Source organism: Perca flavescens, chromosome 9 (assembly GCF_004354835.1).
Source record: "Perca flavescens isolate YP-PL-M2 chromosome 9, PFLA_1.0, whole genome shotgun sequence".
NCBI lineage: Eukaryota > Metazoa > Chordata > Actinopteri > Perciformes > Percidae > Perca > Perca flavescens.
Window position 1 is genome coordinate 25991149 of NC_041339.1, and position 20839 is coordinate 26011987.

General features: G+C 40.1%; 1 protein-coding gene across 3 annotated transcripts in view; it reads right to left on the reverse strand.

Annotated features, from left to right (window-relative positions):
- Positions 1-20839, reverse strand: part of ano8b (anoctamin 8b) — a 39341-nt gene that overhangs the window by 6320 nt on the left and 12182 nt on the right. Inside the window, exons 1-16 of one of the 3 annotated variants that reach the window (XM_028587624.1) lie at positions 13910-13985; positions 13625-13735; positions 12827-12959; positions 8390-8528; positions 8119-8215; positions 7769-7885; positions 7489-7616; positions 7227-7388; positions 6976-7128; positions 6539-6665; positions 6321-6376; positions 6125-6199; positions 5851-5985; positions 1835-2082; positions 1301-1460; positions 691-1083 (exon numbers count right to left, since the gene is read on the reverse strand). In XM_028587624.1, the coding sequence (XP_028443425.1) occupies positions 691-1083; positions 1301-1460; positions 1835-2082; positions 5851-5985; positions 6125-6199; positions 6321-6376; positions 6539-6665; positions 6976-7128; positions 7227-7388; positions 7489-7616; positions 7769-7885; positions 8119-8215; positions 8390-8528; positions 12827-12959; positions 13625-13691 (2190 nt within the window). In that variant the 5' untranslated portion in view covers positions 13692-13735; positions 13910-13985. Of the gene's footprint in view, positions 1-690; positions 1084-1300; positions 1461-1834; positions 2083-5850; positions 5986-6124; positions 6200-6320; positions 6377-6538; positions 6666-6975; positions 7129-7226; positions 7389-7488; positions 7617-7768; positions 7886-8118; positions 8216-8389; positions 8529-12826; positions 12960-13624; positions 13736-13909; positions 13986-20839 lie in introns of those variants that run through there. The other 2 variants (XM_028587622.1, XM_028587623.1) reach the window with 2 other exon arrangements.

Genomic DNA, 20839 nt, shown 5'->3' on the forward strand with positions numbered 1-20839 from the left:
CTGGCAACATGTGGCTAAGTTGTTTACCTACTATTAAACAACATCTATCTAATCTAAATTAAACTAATTATATAGAGGAACTCTTCAAAATCTAAGTTTCCTGGAAAACCTTAAAGAGATTTTGTCAACCTGGGTAATATTCTCATGTTTTTGTCTATTATGACTATGATCGGTAATGATAAAATTCTACTCAACCATTGTAGAGATTTGGGAAACAAGGATTCCTGCAAGATCTACATTAACCGGGGCAAGGAGCATGAGTCACCAACAGCCTCCCAAATCACAGAAATCATACCAAATATGTTTTTGAATTAAACACAGAAAGTAGTCCCCTGGAAATCCCTCTCGATATTGCCGTGAGCTGCACAAAAATCATGTGGTGCAGTTTTCTTTGCCTGCAACTATACAATAAAGGTATGCCCAGTTGGATTACAAACTCAAAGATATGTGTGAGGATTTGGGTTAAACTGAAGTTTTACAAAGATTCTGTAGGAGACCTCCTGACCTCATTCAATGTCATTCTTGCAGAGGTGATGATTAAACTGTTATTATGACCATTAGTCATAATATGAAATTAATAACACCCAGAGTGACAAATTCTGGAATTTACCATTACATATTTCAAAGGATGCAAATTGCCAGTGCCTGTGTGGAGTTTACAGAATAAGGTCAGTATACAGTCCCGCTTACAGAATAAGTCTGCATGCAGCTCTCCATCTCAGCCTGAGTGAGCGTGTTGGTCTCTCTTCTCTCTTCAGGGGGGTCGATCCATGATTCCCTTTTTGTCTTAGGCTCAGGTCTCTCTATGCTCCTGCCTCTTCTCCTGTGTCGCACTAATGTGTTGCTCTCGGACCCAGAAGGCAGCGGGGCAGCGCTGGCAGAGGCACCAGCATTAATTCTCTCAGCCACGCCTGTCGCTCCCCCTCCTGACTCCTTCACATCATGGATGCCATTATCATCGTCGTCGTCACACATTTCAAATACAGAGGCAGGGTCCATTCCTTTTTCCACCATCGTGGGGCTCCCCTCCTCCAGGAAACTGGTGTCCATGGGGGGCCCACTGCAGACTGGCCTTCTGTCCACCTTAACAACAACAACAACAACAACTCGGTGTGTTTGTGCATGTTGCTTTAATGCTTTAATGTGACCTGTACCTACAATACCAAGACACATCCCTCGTGTGTGTAAACATACTTGGCAATAAAGCTTTTCCGATTCTGATTCTGATTCTGACCAACACATTAGCGCTACAGCATCAGCATAATAACACTTCATAAATGTGTTATCACACAGCTTATACCTTCTCTATGAAGCTGACTTTCCTCAGTTTCAAACCACAGTCGATCAGACTTTCCTCCTCCGTCTCTCCTTCACTGAACCTCCCGCTGTCAGCCTCGTCCCTCTCACCTCCATCCTCCTCATCAGGCACCCCGCATCCCCCGTTCAAACACTTCTTTTCCCTGAGAGAAGTTGAAGGGACAAATAGACATCAGACAAAATGTGTGTGTGTTAACCGTTCACAGCGGTGTTCTGTCTACAGTATTTCCTCAGTGTTTGTCTGGCATGAATCATAACTGCATGCAGCGCGCAGACAATGTCAAGTGCAGATACAGTGGCTTTGAGTGTTGGTGTGAATGACAACTGTAAACACATAAATGTCATTGTTCATCATGCTGATCTTATGACAAAGTGTCAGTTTCTCTCACTGCATGCTTCAAATTAAATTAGTGAAGGATTCATTTCACTTCTTTTTTGACATCCCAGTGTTAATACTTGCAAGTGTATGTTTACTGCATTGTTTAATCTAATGAGAGTTGTAAATAATGAGTTTGACCTTCTATCTGGCTGCCCCAACCCAGGCCTGGTGCCCCTCAGTCCAGGTCCTGGCATGGCCTGGTCGGTGGGAGAGACCTGGGCTTTTCCAGCTGCCAGTCGTGCGTATTTCAGCAGCACTGAGAGCAGCAGGTCCCACACAGCTCGCAGTGTGAGCTCTCCCAACTTGTGGCGCTCATATAGATAAGGCTGCAGCACCTCCTTCACATTTTGAAGGAACTGGCGTATGATGAGCAGAGTGGCCAGCATCTGACAAGGACAGAGAGAAAAAACATTCAGAAAAGATTACCACACTGAGTGAACATGCTGTGGATATATTGCCCAACTAAACAGAGCATTTACAAGAAACACTGCAAGGGGTTGGAGAAAAAGAAAAAGATGACCAGCAGGAAAGAAACATATATACATTACAAATGTCATTTATCACTGATTGGGGCCCAGAATGGAATATGTTTGAAAAAACCAACAGGGAGCAGTACAGCTGCAGTTTTTTTGGACAATTTGATTCACTGTGGATGTGCCCTTTAAGACCATTTAAACAACATTTTAATGACATACTGTATGATGCATTAAGGCCAATGACAGATGAACATTGACACTTAAGGCCTTTCAGTAATACTCATACCTCGCCAAACAAAACCACATTACACACACAACAGAAATAACAAATAAGCTTAACTTGAAGGATAATTCAGGTTTATTCAATCAACTTGAGTATATTTCATGATTTGGAGCCTCATTACTTTGTGTAATAACAGTGTAGATAATTGCAGAGATATGAGATCACAGCAACATCACAAAAGAGAAGTCTGACAGTGCAAGTAACATAAGCAGTCAGACTTTCATACAGGTTTTAAACAAACCCTCAGGATGGCAAAGCTTGCCTTTAACTATTATAACCCAAACTATTATTCCCATCATTTTGAGTGGGCTGATGTCAGTTTTACCTCCAAATAAAGTTGTTTTGTTAATTTGGTTATAACCTATGTGATTGGCTGACTGCTCATGTCTTTTGACCCATCAAGCTTTATTGTAGTAATGTTACTCTGTTTCCAGATCACAGCAAGAAAATATTTTCAAAACTGATAGAAATGTTGGTCAAAACTATGAAAATAGAACTCAAGTTGTAATAAACCAGAATGATCTTTTAGCACACAAAACCGAGCAGTAAGTCCGTCTTCAGCAGCCCTTTAATATACACCCAGAGGATACGCACACTAAGAATTGCAGCATCACAAAGCTCACTATCTATTGGTTTCAATCTAAAAGCAATTGTTTCCAAGTCAAATAATGCTAACACAAACAATTTTCTAGCTGCAGCACAGAATGCAAACACAGAACCACAATGATTTCCTGGAACATGGACAGAATGTTACTTTCGGTCAATGATGGGAGAAGAAATGTAGAAATGTAGAAAAGGAGATACTGTTCTTCCACTGCTACCTACTAGAACAGTCGGCACAGATACGCCTCAGATCACACCAGATGGTTTTCATTTCAGACACTTAAATGACTAAGGTCACTAAGGTCACGATTCTCTAAATTCACGATGCGTTTTGACTTTTTAGGTTACGATTTTACTAATATATAACAACATGAAACTTCCCCAGTTGATTACTTACATTAGGACAATTATTTTTGTATTACAAGTTTTCTGAAATGTTTATGTTTAAATTATCCAATATTGCTTTTGGTCAATTTTTCCAGTTTTGTTTCTTGGTCATCTCTGACTCTGGCAGTGGCCATGGTGTCTGGAAAGTCAAGCTGCAATCTACCGGTAAGCTAACTTCACCCTGTGTCTAAGCTCCACGCTACCAGCTGGTGCGTTCCATTTACCTCGGAACGCGGATGCTGAAGCTGGGAATGACGTCACACCCAAATTGAATGTGTTCCATTTACAAGTCGGATTTTCATTGTTTTCATTAGCTTTAGCCAGGTTAGTAAGTTAGTAAGCCATTGTTAGCAATGCTAATTTATAAGCTGTTTTTGTGCATACAAACAGCGTAACATCATGTCTACAGATGTGGACCATAAACTGTTAATACACATTTTTAATATACAGTCTATGATATGGACAGCATTGCGTGTACGACTGATTTAGTGAGACACAAATAAGTGCTTATAACTGTATGTTGCTACAGCTTTCACAGCTGTTGACCATTCTCTTAATACATCCATGCTGTTGACGCATGGGGCAGCCATGTTGGATTTTTAGCTCGAGGTACTCGGTGGTTCAAGTTCCAAGCATTGACATATATAAAATGGACCAACAGATCCCGTTGCTCTGGACGGAGACCAGTGAAGGATATTAGAAGCACTTTTCCGGTGCTGGCTGACTGTTACTGAGCAGCCTCCAACTGAGCTTCAAGACGTAGATGTGACGTGAGCAACCTGTCTGAAAGTTGTAAGTCTTCTGGTAGCTGTGCCAAGAGAAATCTCAATCATTCCAAATCTTGCAGAGATGGAGAGCGTAGGTATATGTAAGGAGATAACTTGAGCACAGGCTAATTATTGCTAACTAAAATGCTAGGTTAACATTAGTAATTAAACTTAAATAGCTAATGTGAGTCGAAACTGCCTGCGAGCTTCTCCTGTACTATACGGTAATTCCTCTACTGTGCGACAGTAAGTCTAGCCTATTTTTACAAAAACGCCTGCTACGCAGCCATAACGTGAGGTACAAGCTAATGGAGCCTTTTATACATTGTTGTGTTTCTTTATAAATAAACAATGGACAAATAAAGTCTTTAAACGCTTTAGATGTAAAGTTATTCGCTGTCCAACTGGCGCCAAAATGAATGGCAGTCAATGGAATGCTAACGGGATGTGATGGCTTGTTAGCATCAAAATGGCACCATAGGAGCTACGCGTTCTCAAGAGAAGCTTACCCCCTTGGTTCCGAGCTCGGAAATCCAAGGTCAGGTGCGTGTTTCCGACTTCGACCTCGGAAAATCCGAGTTCCGAGTACAAATGTAACGCCCACTGTCTGAAGACAGATCTTTTCTTCGGACGTGTACAAGTAGGTGGGGGTTGAGAGAGAAAAATACTAGGGGAATGCCAAATATGCTTCTGATTTCAATAGTCAAAATCGAAAGCTCATTTCAATCGATTTTCGATTTAAAATCGAAATTGTGATACCCCTAGACTACATCAGTGAGTTATATGTGCATGTTTTAGCCAGGTTTTTTTTACCTTTGACAGCTATTGGTTTGTAGTAGGCCTATGGAAATAAATTAAGCCTGTCGGCTTATATCTTTCAATGCTATTTAACCCTTGTGTTGTAATGCAGTTGTAAGTGGAATAATTGTTTAGCAAAAAGGTAAATGTCACAAATGTTTGCAGAAGCTGGGCTGTACTGGTTGGGAATCAGACATGGAAGTCAGGCGATGTTAACAGAATATGACAAGCTCAATGAGGTGGCAGACAGAGTGAGAAATTAAGGTACGAGTGGTGAGAGTTGTATCGGAAAACAATTCCCACAAACTGCACGAAAGAAAAAGGCCAATAAAAAAATATCCACATTGACTCCACATTCCAATGTCAAAGTGAAAAAAGGCAAAACCTCTCAACTATTGTAACTAGAAATGATGCTCATATATGCAGGCGAGGAGGCACAATTTGTACTCAATCAGTCAGAAATAAAAACCAATCATTGAAACAATCAAACATTATCTTCTGACCGCTACATTTTAAATTCTCACTCTCGCATCACAGCGCCCATCTATCATTTCTGTCTGGTGAAAGCCATGTGTCTCCAAGTTTGGAGTTCTTAAGAAGCAGGAAAAACAGGATTATAGCTGACGTGATTACATTTTCAAATATTACAAAAGTTTTGAATCTTCTCGTTGCACGGTTTTCACCAGACAATCAAAACACACACTGTATAATTTTATACAAAGCAGGTTGGTAGTTCAAGTTCATGTCGTGATCGGCACGGAGCATGCAAGGTTAAGACCCAGGTGGTCAGAAATTGAACTTTGACCTCTTTCCTAGACAGTGGATATACAGGGATCATACTTTGGACTTGAGTAAAGCCCTGAAGAACCAGGGAACAGAGACCACAAGCATCTGGATCTTGAAGAAGAGGTAAGGAAGCAGATTGACCCGGACCTGCCGCTGCAGACTCCTTAACAGGGACAACACCAGCAGCATCTTCCACAGATGGACAAATGGATGACATGTGCAGATGGATGGTTATGGAAATCATGGAAGAACGACAGATGTTGGAGGCCAAATGAATTGCTGAGGATAATGCGTGACAGAGGAACATCAGAGCGGGGATGTTTCTTACCTCTTTCAGGCGCTCAATGTCTTTGAGGTAGAATCCAATGTAAAAAAGGCTGAGATAAGAATTTACAAACTGAAACTGTAAGAGAAAGAAATGCCAGGTGTCATTAAGAAGAAATCTGTGTGAACAGGAACGTTTAAAAAAAAAGTTTCTAAATCACATGGGTAGTTTAGATATTATGTAATGAAAATACACTCACAAGAACCATTTTGATGATGAGATTTTTCTCATAGGCACTCTGGAGTCTATAGTTTTCTGTGGAGAAACAATATGAATCACCCCCTACCACTCGTAAACAATGTAATATATTGTAAAACTGAAAGTAATTACTAATTAGAGTTAACAAGGGATTACTAAAGATCCACATTAAGAGATGAACTGCTCTGATGTGGATATATCTGGAAGCTTGACTCTCACCCATGTCATTGAGCCAGCAAGCGATTTTCCTGTACACCTCGTCACATGCAGTCACAGTGATAGCTAGCATGATTTTGGGGATGAAGCGAGCTAGCCGAGGCATTTCCTTGATCCCCATCACAAACTCCTGCAGAGACACAATCGCAGCTTTTTACTCTTCACCTCTGAGAAAAAAGCATCAGGGGGCGTTCATAGAAGATGTGTTCACAACATTTTAAAGGAGGAGGTATTTATATATTTTCTCTTAGTTTTATTTGCATCAAGTTCCACCCACAGCCTGTAGATGTTTAACAGGTTTGCTGCATCATTACATCCACCCATAAAAGAAATTTGACGAAACTAAACAAGGACAGAAAGACATTTTTACCATCTAAACTATTACTGCTACATTTATACAAGCAGGACACGTAGCAAACAGATGCTGACAGCTGACTGACCTGCAGCTCAAAGCAGATGAGCATGACCAGGAAGACGAAGCAGAGACAGAGGATACAGATGGGCAGGCTGACCAGCCACCTGAATACACGCCTCCGCCACGGAGGATAGTAGAACTCCTCACATCCTGTTACGGGACTGCAGCGCTTCACTCCCTGCCGAGAGAGAGGGAGAGAGAAAGAGAAGCGCATGAAAGGGCCTGAAAAAAAGGGGATAGGAAGATGGAAGGAGTCCGAGTTTTTGTTTATCTCACCCGGAACTGAGGCCGTGGTTCCTCCAGGGATTCAGCCGGCGTATCCAGTGTTCCCCACTTGAATGCCAGCTCAGCCCCCCTCCTCTTCCACCGCTCCAGAAACAGAGTGGCCCACACCACGTTGAACAGTGCAAACACCACACAGCAGATGTCACGGCTCGTCTGAAGCAACACAAAAACACAGACACACAGACTTAAGACTGATCATTTTTGGTGGTTGGTGATTTAAGTTGTTTGAGGCTATGATAGCTGCATTCCTCACCTGATCCGACTCAGTGAGCATCCACAGCACAAAGCCGATCACAGCAGGATATAACATAGAAGTGGTGTAAAATCCCAGCCAGGCAAAATACATGGCAATCTTCACCCCAAAGTAGTCACAGATATCATCTGTAAACACAAGTGAAAAATGATAATATTACACAGGTATTATGACTCTTAGAGGATAGAAACAAGAGCAAACTACAGTATATCAAAAGTACTTTCTCATGTTGTTGTGTCTTGAGGGTTATGCATATCAGGAAGTATCATGTTCTACTGACCTAAAGGCTGTTTCTCACAAACAGCCTGGACCCAGGACTTCATCAGCTGACTGAGGATCCTCTGCTCATGGAGAGGAAATACCTGCTGGATCACACCTCGCGCACTCAGCTCCGGGACTTCAGAGAATAAAAAAAACATAGATCAAAGTAAGTTCAAATTACTTTACATTTATTAGGTACTTAGAGAAACCTATCAGCGACATTAAACCATCAAATCCATCATAATTATGCTTCCAATCATTTTAAACCCAAACCAACTGAGGGATTATTTCCAAAAACCTGGCAAAGAACTGCCTTCTGTTTAATAAAGACAAATAGCACAGAGTATGCTGATAAAGGATGCAACTTACTAATTGGCTGGCCCTCCAGGAAGTTGATATTATGAAGCACCTCCCCATGTTTGGCACGTAGATTGTCTAGCCAGTATTTAATGATGCTCTGCCTCTCCTGCAGCGAATGCGAGGAGAGAGTAATTTCAGGTGATTTCTTGACAGCATATTTGTGTGTGTGTGTGTGTGTGTGTGTGTGTGTGTGTGTGTGTGTGTGTGTGTGTGTGTGTGTGTGTGTGTGTGTGTGTGTGTGTGTGTGTGTGTGTGTGTGCGTGCGTGCGCTGATACTAACCTGTGAAGTAAAGAAACACAGCTCGCTCTCGATGTTCTCGTAGATGTAGTCCTCATCACAGGAGTAGTTTCGTGTTCCTCCGCCAAATTCGGGCTTCACCGCTTTCCTCAGTCCTATCTCCTCAGCGCCTCGCAACAAACTGCAGGACAACAACGAGAGACCTCAAACAACAACAAATCCACCCACAGATTATCAGATCATCCGTTAGTCACATCGTCGTTATAAAGTTGGTACATCTTCCCTTTTCAACAATGGACTTTTCCCAGCACGATTGTTGAATGTTTAATTTTTAATAAACTTGTTCTTTGACTTTGAGGGACTTGTACCTACATCCTGAAAGTTCCTTTTTAATGTTTACTTTAATCAACAACAGTTGTGATAATCGATTGTTATTTATTAAGCAAAAAGGCCAAACTTTCTCTACTTCCAACTCCTCAAATGTAAGGATTTGCGGCTTTCCTCTGTTTCAAATCATTGTAAACGTGATCTTATTGGCATTTGGACTGTTGGTTGGACAATACAAGCAATATCAAAATTTCCTTATGTGCAATGGGAAATTGTGATGGGCATCTTTCACTATTTTATGACATTTTTATTGAATCAACTATTAATACATTTATCAAAAAAGATCAGCGGCTGAATAAATAGATTCAAATTCAAATAAATAAATGAAAACAATTCTTAGTTGCAGTTCTATTGTAGATAGCTGAACAAATATCTAGCTGCGTAGACTGCATTTTACATTTTGCTGGAAATGACCACAGTGTATTCAGCCAGTTTGTTAATTGGATTACAAAAAAATAACAGCAAGCAATAACATTAGCAGAGATGGATTGTCCTTCATAGTGTTAAAGTCATCTGAACTCTCCTCTAATGCTTTAACCCTATCACTCTCATCATCTCATTTCCCATCAGCCCTTACTCCATGTCTCCTCTCTTTCTCCCTTCTCCTCCTCCTTTCTCCAGCCACTCTGTCTACTCTCCCCTACTCTCTTCATCCTTTTATCCTCTCCTTTGTCACCTTCTCCCCCTCCTCCTCCTTTATCCCATCACCCCCTTCTCCTCTCCTTCTGTCCTTCACGGCGGCTTTGTGCTGAAATCGCAGTAATAATGCAGCACCACGCCCTCTGTTCCTTCCAGGCAGACAGCTCACCTCTCTCTGTCACATGCACATATATAGTTTATACAGGAGCACAGCCTAGGTAGGCCTGTAACTTCCATCCATCATGCAGCACAGGGCAGTACAGTGAAGTACGATCAGCACCATGATGGATTGCAGCAGAAATGTGAGGTGTAAGCTTCAGTATCACTGCTGAATACTGCTTAGTGTGCAGCACCATCATGATAAAGGTCCTAGTCCGAGAAATAAAACAGGCTGAATCTATTTAAACCAACTGTTTAGTAATCTAAGCCAATAACTGAAAGGCCTTTCAGAGGTGTGCAGCTCCTGCTGCTGCCAGGAATCTGATTCCCCCTTTCTTATTTAATCAAAAACGTTATCACCTTTTACACTCTTTCCCCCCAAATACAAGGAGTCTTAATTAGGAGACACAGTCAAAGGGAATGTGTAGACAAAGCTAATCTTGTAAAAAAGCAGAATCCTGCTATGAGAGAGCACTGCATGTAAGGTTTATGCTAATTTAGCAAATATCTATCAGACGTAATGTAGAAACTCAGCAGAACTGGACGGCATGCTGTAAATTGCCCACTCAGAGCTGAGACATGAGTAATGGATAGTATGTCAGCTATGAAAAGAGGAGGAGGAGGACATTTACTGTCTGAGTATATTAAATGCTACATTTGTACTTTCTGCTACAGTTGTTTTCAAAGCAATGAATGGAGACTTTCTGAAAATACCACAAATAGCAGCACTTAATCTGTGACCTCAGCTGTTTTGATCTCATACCCAGATTTTCTACACAAGTCTCTCTTTCAAAACAAAACATATACGGTAGAAGAAGGAGCATTTCGCCATTTCAGTTGATAGGATAATATAAAACAAGCCTACATTTGACAGCTAACACACCTAGAGTCCTCAGCTGGTATTCTCACATAGGAGGGATTAAAAGGAAAATTATCACCGCTTTATGCAAAGTGAATGACTATTCAAGGTGAGTTTGAAAGGATGAAACACTTTCTGGGTTATCTTTTCTATCACATGAAATGTAGGTCAACCTATCTAACAGCAGGTGTGTGCAGTGTGTGTGTGTGTGTGTGTGTGTGTGTGTGTGTATGTAGAGAAAGAAAAAGAGAGGAGAGTGCACTTCGTGTCAGACAGCAATCATTTTACTCGAGCATTCCATCTGAAACCCACTGGCACACTTTCAGAAAGCACTCTCTCCTCATCCTCCTACCACATTACCCTCCCTGTTGTTTTCTCTTTGTCTTTCTACTTCACTTCCTTCTCTTTCTCTCTTGTTCTCTCTTTGCGCCATCTGTCTATTCCTATTCCATTCACTGGTAAAAAGGTTTGGTTGAGAGACTCTTAGGGTTTTCAAGAGGCCCGTTGTTAAATGCACAGTCAGCAGCAAGGACTTGTCAAGAGGTGAAATGCAATATGGAACAGCAAGTGACAACGTTATCCCCTGGATTGTATTTCTCAGTATTTATAAACCAAAGTCAATGCTAAGATTAAAACGACCCTGGGCTCATCCCCAATTCCCATGGGGATATTTTCCAAACAACAGACTGTGTCTGGGCAGTGTAATCAGAGCAAATACAATCCATACTGTTTAGCCTAACTCTAACCTTCTGCAACATTTTAAATAACCTGCAGCCAGAAGCAGAGCAGTGGTGCTGATACAGTAAACCAGGCATTGCGGCAGCCTCGCTAATGATTCACTGTGAGCTACTGTGCTTACTATAGCTGCAGCTAAATATAATACAACAATAAACTAAGGTAAAATTTAACACCAGCACAGAACAGCCAGGATCTTTCTGTCTTAAAAGTAGTAGCATTTAAAAATAACTAAACCTTAAACTACAGTTCAAGAAGAAGCAGTGATATACACTGCATTATTCATTTTTTGTCTCTGTTGAGAAAAGTTACTGCTGTAGCTTCTTGCCTGTATTGTTTCCAGCGGGAGACAGGGTGATTAATTCACACAGCTACAGTTAAAACAGCAGTAATAGTAGCACTATTGTACCTGTAGCAGGTCATGACAAATCCCACAGTGTTTTCAGATTTGTTAGGCAAAGTTGGAATATTGTTCAGCTAAAGCTATCAAAAGGAGGTATATTTATAACTCTGGAAAATAAGGAAATCAGTTTGAAGGGATAGTTTGACATTTTGGGAAACATATTTATTTACTTTCTTGCCAAGAGTTAGATAAGAGGATTAATGTAGGCTACCACTCTCATATCTGTTCGCTAAATATGAAGGTACAGTCAGGGGACAGTTAGCTTAGCTTAACATAAAACATAGCATAAACATGAAGCTAAACTTGAAGTCTTTGTGCAGATTAAACATCACCAGACATCAACAGATATAACGTGTTAGTAAGCTTTAAAAGTGCCGGTAGACTAAGTATGTTAACTGCGGACAGAGCCAGTTCAGCTTTGTTTCCAGTCTTTGTGCTAAACGAATCTATAGGACTGTAGCTTCACATTTAACAGACATAAGAATGGTATTGATTTCCACATCTAATTGGGCAAGAAAGAGTCAAACTGTTCCTTTGAGTGGCAGGCACTTCATTTTTGGTGTCATTGGGCAAAAAAATCGTAATAAACTTTCAGTGTAATTCAGTGGTCTGAGAGAAAACTAGACTCCTCTTGGCTCCGTTTCCAGGCTTTAGATAATCTAGCCCGTGACAGGGGACTTTGGTCAATCACAGGTCATTTCAGAGAGAGAGAGTTCCTATTGGCTGTTCTGCGCATGCATTGTCCATGCGACTGAGAGGGGAGATGGCTGCAGAAATAGGTCTCACTCTACTTCAAATCCTGGCGTTTTTGTTGCATTCTACCCACTGCAGCTTTAAGGATATTAAATCATTGAGAACAACCAAAACAAATAGCTACCTAATGGTTAAATTCTACATTACTACAGAAAACTCCCTAAATGATGGTCATATATAAACTCAAGATATTGCACCCTAATGTTTTTCTTCTTTTATTTTTCATACTCTTAATTATGTGAGGATTTGCTGTTAATGTTAATTATTAATTAAATATATTTTGAATATATTTTTGGACTGTTAATCGGACAAAAACAAGACATTTGAAGATGTCACCTTGTGTTCTGGGAAACTGTGAAGAACATTTTCACAATTTTCTGACATTTTATATTAAAAACAAACACTCAATTAATTTAAAGAAATGACAGATTAATAAATAATGAAAAGAATCATTAGCTGCAGCTAAACTGTCAAGATCATGACTAAATACAGCCTTGCAAAAATGCATTGCTAACAATAGAAAACCTTTGTAGAGAGTCCTTACTTTTCATATGTAGCGGTGACGAAGAATGCGTAGACTCGTGTGTGCTTGTGATGTCGTATTTGGATGATGAGCTCTGGGATTCCCAGCCGGATGTGGTTCAGTAGCCATAGCAACGTGTGGTCATCTGTAGTGTCTGTGGCAGGAAAAGTATAAAATACATTTCCAACCATACCCACGCATTACTGTACGGAGCTGCCGGAAAGTACTCCCACAGTCTTGTACTACAGTATTTATTCCTGAGCAGCAGCTATAGAGGTAAAGAGTCGTACTAACAAACACTTCTCTTCTCATGCTTTCTCAGCTCATTCAGAGATTGAAACCGCTCATAAATTGTTTTCTCTGTTCTTCGGGCTATGACTAAGAAAGTGAAGTGAAGTAGGATGATCAATGTTATAGTCATTATCTTCATCTTTATTATCAACAGTAATTGTATTGATCCCTAGTGCTCAGCGGTAGGTTGGGATCTCTGTGTTTTTTAAGAGATAAACAATAATCTAAAATTAATTTAAATGGGAGAAATAAAAACAAAAGAGTATTGCTTTCTTCCTTGCCTGAAAAATGAAAAGTTCAATTTACAGCTTTATATTTATAACACAAATTCAGAATTAAATTATGGAATAAGATCAGATTTAACACTGTGGAGCTGCAGTGAATGTTGGAGCATTAAAATCAAAGGATCTTTCATATCAAATTTGTGTTAAATTGAATAATGCAAATAATTCCATAATAATGCCAAGTACTTTCTGGTATAGAAAAGAGTATAATATATATAAAAGACAAAGTGTGTGAGTGCTTGACCTGCAAATGTCATGAGGACATCACAGTTCTCCGTGGGCACCGTTTTCATCCAAGACTTATGAGACATGATGTGTCTCCCAGCCTGCAGCAGCCGCTTTCCAAACAACTTATCTGAGAGACAGACAGACAGACAGATAGACAGACAGACAGATAGACAGACAGACAGACAGAGGGGGATAGAGACACGGAGGGGGAGAGAAAGAGAGTCACCTTTTCAAAGTGAAACAGTGTAAAGAGCAATGACCTTTTTAACATTTTCTGCAAACCCGCCTCTAAAACTCTTACCGTTGCCCTGACACACACACAGAAAAACAGACACACACACACACAAAATTGTCCTTCTCGACGGGACAGATTTAAATGTCACACCCCTTCGCCTCACAACATGAGACTGACAGAGCTAACCCTGCCCTGCCAAGACCAGAGGCCACACATTGTCCACACTCTCTAAATTGTCACATACGCACACAAGACACTCAATCAACTCAACACATGTAAGTGCAGCTTTCTCTCAGTGTTGTCATACTGTACATGTACTGTATGTCCTGAGTCTCAGGGACGCCCACATATAAGCGTTGAATAATAAAACATGATACGAAGAAATGTTGAATATAGAACTATGAATTTAGCTCCTGTCTAGAATTACCTTGTCTCTATTCCTGAAGTCAACACTAAAAATAGCTCTATACTGTAGCCACACAGTAATGTCACATTATGGGACAACCTCTAGCTCACCCAGTAAGAGCGTTTGCCCATGTTGGCTGAGTCTTGCAGCGGAGCAGGGTTTGAATCCTTCCTGCTGCCCTTTGCTGCGTGTCATCCCCCATCTCTCTCTCTCTCCCTTCGTGTCTATCCACTTTGAAATAAAGGGAAAACCCCAAAAAAATAATCTTAAAAAAAAATAATAATAATGTCACATTATAACACAGTCGCCTTTAATGCAGCAGTCTGAAGGAAAAATAACACACAGTATATGTTTCTTCTAGAACAACAACTGCAATTTTATTATCCAAGCTCCAATGAACTTTATCTTTGACACCTCATTTATCTGTCATTGACCTAGATTCTCATATTCCCACTGATGTGCTCTTCAGAAGGGCAGCAGTGCCAAGTGATTTTGTAACCAGTTTAACCCCAGACCCTGCTCAGCTGTTAGAGGACAGCTTGTGAAAACCATTTCCCGGGTCCTGAATAATAATGACAGCAGCCTGGAGAGAATGCCCGTCCCACAACTGCCCTGTGATCACTGAGGCATGGAGCGTCAGAGGAGCCGGAAAGTGGGGCACTTTAGAGAGATCACACACAGGCACGTTTAATATCACAGAATTCATCCAAGAATATACCAATTGTTTGTTCTTATGTATTTGAAAGCAATAGAACATGTTTGATCTCTATGAGTAGAAAACCAAAATATGAAAGTTATCATCCTACACAGGAAGTCAATGTACATCCTACAACTGGTGTACGTATTGCTTACATGGATAAAAAAGTGAATGTACACACATGCACGCCCACGAAAGTCACGGTCATAGCAGGCTGTAAATTTAACCATGACATCACCACTACTAGCATGATGCTGTAAATCACTAAGTATCTCTGCGTGCTCTGTGAATCCAATAAACACCTGTCACATAAAAACATCATTGTGCTGCTGTTTAGTGTGTCTCTCTACTTCCCGGAACAGAGTGGGTCTTCCCGGAAACCAGCCTTATCTAGAGAATATAGTATTTGTTTATGTTTACAGTACTGTATGTATGTGCATAAGCACTGCACCAACATACAACATAAAGCTGCTGCAAAAACTAAGTCAATATGTGATTTTCAACAGCTGCAAGTACATTGTTTGGCTTATTTTCAGGAAAAACTAGGTCTGATGTTTTTAAAGCTACACTGATCAATCATTTTACATAACCAATGGAGCAAATTACTAGGTGTGAAAAGGGGTCACTAGTAGTACGTAACCATCATAGAATTATCACCAAACTCTGCAGTAACCTTCAGCCCTACGGAGACTTTTAATCTATTTTGGACCAATGTATTGGTTTTCTGGCCCATAACTCCGCTCTCAACTTCAATTTGAGCCACAGCAGGCAGCTGTTATCAGCTAATAAACCTACTGTATGCTACCTGTCCATCCCCATTACAGACAGAAAAGTAGCAACTAGCTGGTGAACACAGTGGAGCATTTACTGTAGAACCTTTAGTGATATATTTCTCAAGAGTGTGTAGAGACCAAACCAGAGCTAAAATATAAGAAATAGAGTGAATGTCAGCAAGAAGCACAATGCCAAAGGAATGCTAATGTTGCTCTGTCTGCTGGATGTGCGAATAGGCAACAGTTTGCTAACACATTCACCAAAATAGTTTTATTATGTGATACTATGTCAAGTATACCAAGTCAATTAATGCACATTTAATGCAGCTTTAAATCATGCCTCAAAATCCATTTTTTATAGAATTGCCTAAATGTTTTTTGTTCCTCAGATGTTGCATTCGTTTAGAGTTAATGAGAAAGGAATATTGAATATTTAAGTATCTTCTTTAACTCAGTTTTTTATTTATTAGCCTTGTATTATGGCTGAGTTATAATTTGTCTTATTATGTAATTTATAATATTATCCTTCTGTATTTATCTTATTTTAAAATTCTCTTTTATAATAATATTTTAACTGTCCTATCTCCTCATCATGTTATGTCCTCTCTGGAAAGCACCATGGTTCTAACCTAAAAGGTTCTACTTAAAATAAAGTGAAGAAGAAATGCGAGCCTAGACACAGAGAGGACCCAACCAAATAAAAGCTTTTGCCAGTAAATCAAAGGACTCGTCTTCCTTTTCCAAAAACTCAACCTAACACATTTTGCAGAAGATATTTTCTGTCAAGATAAATCAAAACATGTTGGAGTTACAAACTTGCACCTGCAAACAGACCTTGACTTAGAGGTAGCATTACTATTTAAGGTATTCCTCTTCAGTACTTACAAAGAGGTTGTGACAACTTAATCTGGTTCCACGCTGCTCTTCCTCTCTGAAGAACATTTTCAAACATCCTAACGGGCCGAACAGAAAACAGAGCAAGGTATATTTGACTTTTTTTAATCTTGAAGTGGTACTACTAGATACTGAAATCTGACTGGCTGTTCCACTGTGCTTTAGAAGCATTGCTGCAGGCAGTGCTGCGACATGACAGCAATTCTAATGAGACCTGTATTCATTGCTGAGGGCAACACACACACACACACACACACACACACACACACACACACACACACACACTCCTGGAACAGCCAGCAGATTGGTTTCACCACTTCAACAATGCTTTAATTTATAAGCTCTATTTAAAGGTCTCCGCCAACTCCTGAAGGAAATATCTGGTTCTTTATCAGGGAAATGCTCCATTATGTTGACCATGCTAGTCACTTACTGTGTGTCTGCTGTTTGGTGCTGAGCAGGTAGTGTACAGAGCTTTTCTTCTGAAAACAGCTGCCTGCTGTGAGCAGTAAGACTGATCCAAACAGCCAGTTGTTGGCCCAAAAACCAAAACAATGAGTTAAAAAGTTATTGTGATTGATTTATTAAGGCTAATCAATTTGCATTGATGGCTTTTAACTCCTTAGTGTTCTTCATGAATGAAGTGAGATACTTTGTAAATGCAGTGTATGACTGATTGTACCATGAAAAACATAATTTAATTGTGTTTAAATAGTTGGAGTTGAAGTTAAGTAAGAAGTTTAAAATGTTCAAAGATAGTTTTCTGTAAATTCTGGCACCGTCAGACACTGCCTACCAAGAGCCTAGGTCTGTCCGAGGTGTCTCCCTAACAGGAAATTTTTCTCACCACCCGAGGTTTCTTCCTAAAAGGAGTTTTTCCTTGCCACTGTCGCACTAAATGCTTGCTCTTGGGGGAATTACTGGAATTGTTGGGTCTTTGTAAATTATAGTGTGGTCTAGACCTACTCTAATCTGTAAAGTGTCCTGAGATAACTCTTGTTATGATTTGATACTATAAATAAAATTGAATTGAACTGAATTGAATCGAAAAATTAAATAATATTCTAGCAATAACATAGAAAAGTGATCCCAAATGTCACTTATGTGTGTTCTGAGTTTGAAAACCCCTTTTAGTCCTGTAACAGAAACCAGGGCACCATTGAGCAGGTTGGCCCAGGTCGAGCAGTGATACAGATACATTCTGTATTACTCACAGTCTTCAAAGTGAGACAGCTGCTTTGGGGCTAACGCTTATCAGACAGCAGCCAGGCAGGCATAACAAGCAGGGTGTCTCTCTGTGATCTCAGTTGCTCTCTGAAGCATTTCTGTGATTGGGTGTTTGTGTGTGTGTGTGTGTGTGTGTGTGTGTGTGTGTGTGTGTGTGTGTGTGTGTGTGTGTGTGCGCGCACAGATATTTGTCTATATGCATGTGTGAGCATGAGATATAGAGTACCAGATTAATAGGGTGTAAATCAATTAAGAAACTCAGGCGAAGCTCTAAAATGAAGGTCGCAGACACTTAAGGAAAGACTTGACGATGCATTCACTGTCTTCGCTGCCTGTGTGAGTTTGTTTGACAACTCTTTGGTCTTTATGCTTGGCTGAAGGTCAACATTGAAGATTTTACTCAGTCAAGTAGAGGTAATGATTTGGGGTCAATCTTTAAGCAGCTGGAGCAAAAGTTTAGGTCAGGTCTAAAGAATACATATGAGGAATGCTTTGGGAATGTTTTGTATTTCTAGCTGAGGAGAGTAGATCATCTGACTTGATATTACTGAAAACACACCCAGGACGATTTTTGTTCCTAAGCTATTGACTGGCAAAAATATTTTATGAAATGATTTCAGTAAACATATTTTGTCCCCTTATGGAACTTAAATGAAATGATGAATCAGATGATGAACTGTATGTGGCTTTGAATGTGGGAATATGAAGGTGTCTACAATACAAAACAAATCGTTTTATTGTTTCTCTTCAATGAAGAAACGAAGTAGGTGATGCATTTACCTTGCTTTCCCTTTATTATATAAAAACTTACCACTTCATATAGATAATGCAGCGATGCTGTGAGAGAGCAGCAGAAATATAGAATACCTTAATGAGCATTCTTGAAAAATAAAGAAAAACACAACTGTGACTAAACACAACACTTTGTACTACAAACCTAAAACATGATGTAGGATATTTGCAGACTACACATTAACAGTGTAAAATAGAGAGAATAGATATCTATTTTCAAGTTATTAAATCCACATCATATTCCTGAAGAAAGTCATGGCGACACAAGTAGCAGTATGGTGCTTAACAGAAAGAAAATGTGTTGGTCTTAGTGATAACCTGCAAGATTCTTGTTTTTTCTGGCAACCAGTTTGGTGATTAGCAGTAATTGCTTTAGTGTTTTGCAGGGGCCACTCATTGACACTTACTGCAGCTTTGTACTGTACATTTAATCTGCCTTATTCCAAGTAAACTGTTGTTGTTGCATCAGTAGATGTAAACACATCACTTTTAACAGAATAGAGGACTTTTTTCTCTGTGAACAATACATGGAATTAGCAGTAATAGGATAACACAAGTAAGATATTAGAACATATTATAAGCATCTAGTTCTGAAACCATGTTATATTGTTTGGATAAAGGGTGTTTAACAAAGTATGCAATCATGAGACAGTTTGCGGAGTCACCACCAATTACAGGTGTAATCAAATGATCACTTTTCTTGACAAAAGCCCTTTTTTTTGCACAGCATTAAAGTGAAACAAAAAAGGAGACCACAAAAGCAGTATGTGTGTAGAACAGCATATGTGGAAATGATTGTTACTTTATCGTGGGTTCACATCACATCAAAATAAACAAAATACTTTCCCTTTGCTGCCTGTCTGGACCAGCTGTTAACAGCAGCACCTTAATGCCTACATAGAGCTCATATTTGTGAGACAAAATATTCCCCCCTTCTCACATTCTGAGGCCTGCAGTGCAGATTTACCGCACTGGTGTGATGCTGAGGATTTGTACTTTCAAATGCAACTCTAGGTAAAGATGCCTTTACTCAATATGCTTGGCAACAGAGTGTATTTCCTAGGAGGCTGGAGACTAGAGCAGAATGTATATCTTCTCAGTAGCAAGTCATTTCAACTCTTAGTTAGCCAGTCTAATAGAGAGGCAGATAGACAGAAGCAAACACACAGACATAATGTAATGAAAAACAGAGATACTGATAGAATTGTCCCAAGAGACAATGAGGGAATGTAGCAAATAAAAATAAGACAGAAAAAAAACATTCCCATTGTCACATCTACTGAGTGTGTGAATGAAACAAATGACCCTATTAGAACAATTACATCAGTAAGTGGGACAGAGAGCCTAATCAGGTTCAAACACCCAACAATTTCCTTAATTAGAATCATTTCCATCCCCGACTCTGTATGTAGCCATCCTGTACAGATGAGTCCACACCCAGCCACACTGGACCACCAGGCAACACTATGGACAGACAGCGCCCTTTCAAACCTGTTCCCAACTTCCCTACACACAACGACGCATATATAGTAAAAAACACAAAGACATGCAGACGGAAACAAAAAACATCCCATCACTGCACATGTACATATAGAGAGAGGTGCAGCAACGACGTGCATGCTGAGTCATCAAATCATGCAGCTGAAATGTCTGAAATAAATACCAAATCAGACCATTCCACCTGTGAAGATTATGTGAATCAAGCTGTGGATTCTGCATTTGCAGCCTACATGTCTTGAGAGAAAGAAGCAAACCATAACCCACCTCTCCTCTTATCTGTCCCTTTCTCCCTCCATCCTGCTTTCTCCAGCTTCCAAACACTGACTCGCTCTATTGCTTGTCGCAACGGCCACCTCACTGCTGCACTCTCCCAATGCAAGGTACACAGTCTGAATATATTTTGGCACCAAATCGACAAACACAAACACTCCCAATTCCACATTGCATCTCTCTTTTCCAATGGCAGCTGCACACACAGATGTGTTTTAGATAATATGAAAGCCCCCATTTCCCGCTGCAGCAGAGCACTCCTTCTGTCTCTTTTCGCTTTCTTTCACCGCAGTATGCTCCTCTCTTCCACACCATGGACCTCTCAGTCTCTCTCTCTCCTCTCTACATCTTTTTTGTTGCTACCATCACTGCCTCTTTATCTTATTCAAAATCCTCTCTCTTAGCCCCCCTGAGCAGAATATCTCAGTCCCTTTTTT